The sequence below is a fragment of the Durio zibethinus genome, chromosome 18 (genome assembly GCF_047325235.1).
Source record: "Durio zibethinus cultivar Kanyao isolate XHJ-2024 chromosome 18, ASM4732523v1, whole genome shotgun sequence".
Lineage (NCBI taxonomy): Eukaryota > Viridiplantae > Streptophyta > Magnoliopsida > Malvales > Malvaceae > Durio > Durio zibethinus.
The window spans coordinates 4,191,663-4,198,918 of NC_143179.1; the positions used below are offsets into that span (position 1 = coordinate 4,191,663).

Consider the following 7,256-nt stretch of genomic DNA (forward strand, 5'->3'; position numbering starts at 1 on the left):
AAAAAATATTTTTATGTCTCAAAACCAATTTTTTCTAATCTCTTATTTTTTTTTTTTTTTTTCTAAAAGTAGATATAACTCCTTTAAATCAATTATATGTTGGTTAATAAATTAGCAACCAGCTTGCAAGATCCCCCTAGGACCTAGCTGTGTACCATACGCCACTGGAGCCAGCTGGTGTTCCTGGCATGATGTCCTAAACTAAATGCCAATCTTCAGAATCATTGGTTTGTCAAAACCATACCCCCTTCGCCCCCCATGCTGCACATTTATAAGCTTGAGAACAGAGAATTTAGGTCGAAGAAACTGGAATTGCAAACAATTCAACAGGCTGTTTGGTTGACAGGTGATGTAAGATTTCAAAATAATTAACCAATAAATTGCTTATAAATACCATTTTTATGGAAATGGAATTTTAAGTGCAACACAATCAAGCAAGAATAATTTCTATTAACAGTGGGGAGAAATTAAATTAAAAAAAAAAAAAACCTTAGTTCCCTGTGTTATATTCACGCCAAGCACATTTACCATGTATATCCCAACTGCCATGCAAATGAAACAGGAGATGCCAACAGTGACCAGATTGTCCAAAATCATTTTGAAACTTTGGGTTGTTTACTGTGGGTTTTGTCCTTTAGGTGGAATTTTTGCAGCCATTGAGCGTAACTCATTCACAATCTCAGTGAAGTTCGGTCTCTCTAATGGCTCAGATGACCAGCATCTTTCCATCAATGATCTCCACTCAGGGTCACATGATTCTGGAACTGGTGGGCGTTGTGTATTACTCACACAATACCACCTGAATGGAATTCCAAGCAAATGATCAGTGAGACAAACCGTGATCCATCAAAAACAGAATTCATGATTACATTTACAAATAACACAATTGCCTATAATAGCCCCATAGTGTAAGTCTGCATATGGTTCTTCTCCTGTGAGAAGCTCCCACATCACAATACCGAATGAGAACACGTCTACCTAAGTTAGAGGAAACATCAAAACAATAAAATCTCATGATTAACTATATAGTAGAAAAAAAAGTTTCATGATTATAAAGGAAATAACTGAGAGGCGGTAAGAAAATAAAATGGTTAATGTTATGAATGGCTTTTGAATTATAATGAAATATTCAATCTGATATCTGAACTCTAAAAATCTCTAATGTGTTATCAGGACTATCAAGTCTATTAACTAATATGATACTTATCCCTAACTTAGCTCCAAATGATGACAAATGGTGGCTAGACAACCCTTCAAGTAACATCTTAATTAATATATTCATAATTCAAATATTACATTAGAGATTTTTAAAATTTAAGTATCACATTAAACATGTTATTATAGTTTAGAGCCATTCGTGACATTATCTCAAAATAAAATGATAGAGGGTACTAGAAAATGTGCAAAGCACAAACCTTCTCTGAGACAAGACTGCTGCTGCCATTTAGACGTTCTGATGCCATCCATGGAAGTGTTCCGCGCACGCCACCTGAGATCAGAGTTTGACATTTCACCTTTGATAGGCCCAAATCAACAACCTGGTAGCAAAAACTAGGTGTGAAAACTGAATCCATTTAATGAGTTCAGAAATTAAAACAATAAAACCAATAAGCAAAAACAAGATAACCTTCAGGTATCAGTTCAAGAGAAACAATGTATAACAGCAATATCTTAGAGGTTACAGTACCATGCAATCACCCATTAATTGGCAGCTCACTTTTGTCTCAACAGTTGATCATATCATATATCATACTTTTATGTTGAGACAATCGAGGTCCTCAACTCAAGAATAAACGGAATCCATATAAGCAGTCTTTGCACATATTGAAGGGTTAATATTTCTATAAAACCATTTGAAACTTCCCAGTCAATGTCTCAAGTCTAAATCAATCAGTTATTCATATTTATAACTCAACAAGAAAGTGCATTGAGACCAATTTGTTAGAAAGTTTGCAGATGACATCTAATGGACCTTATAAAAGAGAGTAGAACTGTAGAATAAAATCTTTCATGCTTCATTACAAATCCATAATTCATATTATGCTTCGTATTTTGCAGTAAAATGAGAAGAAAATGCAAAGGAGTATTTTCAAATATGATCGACCAATATATGGAAACTGATTTGAGTTAACCCCAGAAATGCTCAAATCAATCACTAGGCACTAGTCATATCTTATTAATATTTTACAAGTATATAAAAGAGTAAACATCTGAAAAGGAATACAGATTCTAAGTTACCACCCTCACATTAAGAGAAGCAAGTTGAAAGCAAACAAATAATAAAGAAGCTAGTGGTAAGCTGTAAATATAAAAGATTATAACTCATTAAACCATAAGGAAATTATTTCTTTTACTTTGAGGGAAGATGCTCAAATGGAAGAGGACAGCTTTCAGCTCACTCTATTATAGCCATTAAACATGCGTCAAACAGAAACAAGAGAGCAAAACTCCATATTATTTGAATTATAAAATGTATTCATGGGTTAAAGTTGGAAAAAAAAAAAATCACAGGATAAAGAAGCCCAGAATTTTTAGAAAACGGTAGATTAACATGGACAACAAAGACCCAAAATTTCTAGCAAGCTGATCTCTAACTAATAGACAACTTGTGATTCCCCAACCAAAAACAAACAATAAACGGAAGCTTACCTTTAAGAAATAGATAAACATGAAACAACTAGGCAAAGAAAATAACGACTAACAAAATGGTTCATGTTGATTTATTAACGAATATCAATCAAGGTATAAAACTTGGATGAGATTGTTTTTGAAGCAAGTAGAATTTTCTGTTAGACATTAATCCCATACTATAAAGTATATAGACAACCACAGGCAAATGGAGTGCAATTAGCAAACTACTATAATGACTAATTAAGGCTCGTGCATTGAGATAATACTTTCCATTAAGGTTATACAGCAGGTTGAAATTAAAAGGCTACTACTAAAATTAGAGATTAAGTTAAAGATCTCAGGAACATTCATTCCAAGTTAATAAATATCCACACAAGAACTTGCTCTGCTTATATCCTATTAATGACTGCTATTCTTAAACCAAGCATAATTTACGAGCATCTGCAATAAAAGCTTCGTAAACCTCAATCCCATCCCTAAATCCTGAGCCAATAGTAACTGAATATCTTATATATCAATCAACTCAGTTACGAAATTAATCTCCTTCAGAGTTCAAGACAAGGGTAGTTTGTTAATATGCCAACTTAACATGCTCCAACAAGGAATCAAATTTACGTATCTATCCATTTATATCTAGAGTGAATCTAAAGAAACGCCAGTTTCATCTAGGATGCTTGGAATAAATAATCAAAAGCTTTCCCACCCTAGAACTTGCATTGGTATGAGATTGCAATAAAGCTCAGGCCCAATAACTAACCTTGCATATTGGGCGGTGAGGATCTCGAAGATTGACAAGTAAATTGTCACTCTTCAAATCAAAGTGCACTATATTTTTTCCATGCAAATACTCCATTCCAAAGGCCACATCCATGGCAATCAAGAGTCGCTTACGCTTATCAGGATTCCTAGCAACAGCAGGTCAGTCAATAACTATTCAGATAAATGTACAATTGAAACACAATTATTGGAGAAAGGTAATACACTAGACAGTATAGAAAACAAAACTAGAATTACTAGTACCTCTCATTCTTCTGTAAAGCATTTCTTAAAGAACCATTAACCATGTATTCAGTCACTGTTGCCACAGAGCCACCAGGACCATCGAGCACAATACCATAGAAAGCCACAACATTAGGATGACAGCAAGCTTAATGGCCTCATTCCAGAAATCATCTATCTGATCATATGCATTTACCACAAAACAAGTTGTTTGCAAGTGAAATTACAAAGTGGAACTAATATGGAGAAAATAGAAGCTTGCAAAAGGAAAAGAAAGAGCCAAACCATGCGTTCTTGCTCAGAAGGTTTTCCAGCGAAACATCTATCATTGATTCGTTTTATTGCAATATCAGTAACACGTCACTTCCCACGGTTAACAGTACCAAAGGTACCAGAAACCAGCTCTCGCAGCTCTTCAAGGTCACTGTTTTTTATAATCTGCCAAATGAACATTTAACTAAGTTAATGGGCAATAGAGGTTAACAGTAAAAACATAAAATCGCATAAAATGGTTTTTTCCTTTATTTATTTTTTTCAATATTTAACTAATTTTTTAAAAAATACCAAAAAATATTTTAAAAATAATTTTGCTTTTTTATGTGTGAGATCCACTAATACCAAACATCTTTTTTTTTTTGCTTTTATTTTTTACTTGGCTTTTTTTTTTTAATTTTTAATATTTTTCAGGGATTTAAATTTTTTTAAGACTCATTTGATACTATGGGTATGCCACATATTTGCATTTTTTTTACTTTTTTTTTCTTTTCTAATTTTTCACATATCTTATAAATATTTTTTTAGATTTTAATTGTTTTGAGAGCTACTTAATATCAATAGTATACCACGTGTCATTGGATTCCTTCTTTTTAATTCTTTTTTTATATTTAATTCCTTTTTTTTAATTTTTTATTTCTTTTTCTATTTAATTTTTCTCTTTTATATTTTTATATTTAATAAATATTATTAAATAATTTAACATTTTTTCATATGGGCTTATTTAATATTATTATTAAAAATATATTTTTTTATTATTTTTGCAGATATCCTAATTGGTCCGGGTCCAAGTCCATTGGGCTTGGCTCAATAGGGCCTAGGTTATCATGCCCAATCAACCTTTTTTTTAATTTCATTTTTTAAGTTATTTCTAATTTATTTATTTTATTTTTGGGCTGATTATTCATTTGCTTCTTATTTATCTTCAATTTTTTTGATTTATCTGTTTTTTTTTTTTTTTATTTTTAGATTTATCATTAGTTTTTAAGTGATAATAATAATCATTAAAAAAAAGGGATAATGTTCTACCGCAAATGGGATTTGTGGAATTGTAAATGGACTCAATCTCTACAAGATAAAGTTTAGAGAAAGAGTCAAGGTTAAGGGAAAATTCTTCTGATTTTACATTATAAATATAGGATCAGAAGCACACAAATCACACATAGATTAGGGGAAATTAGAAACAAAAAAGAAAATTCAGAGAAAGATAAAAATAAAAGGGTTTTTTGGTTTGAAAAAAATTTTTGAAGATTTATTTTTAGAAAATTTCTAGAAAAATTTTCAGATTTCGACAAAATTTCTGGCAAAACTTGAATTTTTCGACAACATTCTTCAGTTTTTGGTAAAGCATTCAACTAAAAATCTAGGTTTGTAGAGAAAAGGGGAGAGAAAAAAAATGAGGAGATAAAAGGGGGATGAGGAATTCTAAAAGGAAAAGCTAAGATTTGGGCTTATATACCCTCTGAAAATGATGTCGTTTTGGAGCTTAATAAACCCCAGGATCCGCACGTTTTTTAGCGGGCGATTCAACCCGCACGTCAACCCGTTTCTTCGACCCGCATACCGTCTGAGCCTTCTAGTTGAGTCGACCCACACGTCGAGTCCCCAAGTCGTCTTTTGATCCTGAAGTCGAGCCATGTCGAGCCACTGAAGTTGAGCCGTTCCATTTTTTTGGTTTTTTTTGTATTTTCTTTATTTCCTATGTGTTTATTTATTTTTAGGAGTATTTTTCCATGAATAAATTTGAAAAAAATATAAAAATAAAAAATAAAATTTTTTTGAGAATAAGTATTAATTATATAATGATGAAATTTATAGAAATTTCAAATGGTAAATTTTTATAAAATTCTTAGGTGAGAAATTTTGTCTAAATTTGTCCTAAATGGTAGAATAATTTAGATGAAATTTTAATAATAATAATAATTAATATTTATTTTCAAACAAAAAAAATAAAAAACCCATAAAAAATAAAAATTTTTGGTTGAAAATATTTGACAATTATCCAAGAATGAGATTCTTAAAAATTTCAAATGGTAAATTTTCTAAAAAATCTTTAGGTGAGAAATTTCTTTAAATTTGTCCTAAATGGTGAAAGAATTTAAATAAAATTTCAATACAAATAATTGTCATATTACTTTTTTTCCAAAAACAAAAAAAAAAAGATAAGAAAAAAAGAATTTCTAAATTAACCCAAATGGTGAAAAATTTAGAAATCCAAAAAAAATATATATAAATAAAGAGAATTTCTAAATAGGTCCAAATGGTGAAAAATTTAGAAATTTCAAAAAAGAAAATATTTCTAATTTGGTTCAAATTGTGGAATAATTAGATATATTTTTGATAAAAAAAGAATAATAAATAAACTTTTTTTCGATTACGAAGCTTTTTCAAGGAAACAAATGGGATCCTTGAATACTCTTGAGGTGAGAAAATATTTTAAGAATTCTACTAGATTGATAGAAAAATCTTATGAATTATTTCTAATATTTGAACATAAGAATTTGAAACAATTAGAACCAAGATCCTAGGATAAAATTGAAATAATATGGTACCATCTTTCGGATGGGTATGTGGGGGTGCTATAATCTTTTTCACATGTAACTGAACTTTCGAACCATGTTCTAGTTTGTAGACCCGAACCTATTCTTTTAGGAACCTTTAGTCAAGTTTAAGAGCTTTTTAAAAGGATAGATTCCTCAAGTGACCAATCACACTTAGTAAAAATATTGGTGGCGACTTCATTTATTAAGTTTAGTTAAAGATTTACTGATTTATATGTTATGACAATTTGATGACTTCGCTGGGGATAGCCATAGAGAGTCAAGCCATAAACTTTTAAATTTATCCTATCATTTAATCTAATGGTTTTAAATTGTAATTATTTGTTTACTAACGTTTTTTTTTTTTTTTTTTTACTTTTATTTGATTTGGGGCATAAAACCTATATGTTCCTTCACACACACTATCACATGCATTTACATTACATGAGCTCTATACCCAAGCTTCATCCCTTTTTAGAGGGAGTAAAGTACCTACGCTATTGTGAGATGATAATCTTCGTAATGGTTAACGAAATACTCTCACTCAAATTGAATATTTTCTATTGGTAGCCAGTGATAGGTGATGATTGGACTACCTTACTAGTCTATGATGGACAATGATGTAAGGAATAATTTAGGAACCTTTAGTGCTCAAAGTCACCTAACCCTACATATAATCAACACCTAAGAGAATCAACTTAGGATAGAGCCCTTTCTACCCAGTGATAGATATAACCTGAAGTTAGGACACAAGAAGGAACAGTTTATGATCTAATTATTTTGTTTGTTTAACTTTGAGCATTTGCATTACCA

The 7,256-nt window shown here is 30.8% G+C and overlaps 1 protein-coding gene across 1 annotated transcript; it reads right to left on the reverse strand.

Annotated features, from left to right (window-relative positions):
- Positions 1–627: 627 nt before the first annotated feature.
- On the reverse strand, positions 628–3,768 carry LOC111300287 (RAF-like serine/threonine-protein kinase 20). Its single transcript, XM_022895922.2, has 4 exons — positions 3,652–3,768; positions 3,389–3,536; positions 1,416–1,538; positions 628–978 (listed from the first exon to the last, which is right to left on the reverse strand). The coding sequence occupies exons 1-4, from the start codon at positions 3,693–3,695 to the stop codon at positions 847–849; spliced, it is 447 nt and encodes a 148-aa protein (XP_022751657.2). The 5' UTR covers positions 3,696–3,768; the 3' UTR covers positions 628–846.
- Positions 3,769–7,256: the final 3,488 nt, after the last annotated feature.

Bases quoted from the DNA above. Each gene is read 5' to 3' on its own strand.
- LOC111300287 (XM_022895922.2), bottom strand. From the start codon at position 3,695: ATGGTTAATGGTTCTTTAAGAAATGCTTTACAGAAGAATGAGAG. The intron at 3,537-3,651 runs GTACTAGTAATT...TGCTGTTGCTAG, and splicing joins GCTTTACAGAAGAATGAGAG to GAATCCTGATAAGCGTAAGC. The intron at 1,539-3,388 runs GTTAGTTATTGG...TTTTGCTACCAG, and splicing joins CTCACCGCCCAATATGCAAG to GTTGTTGATTTGGGCCTATC.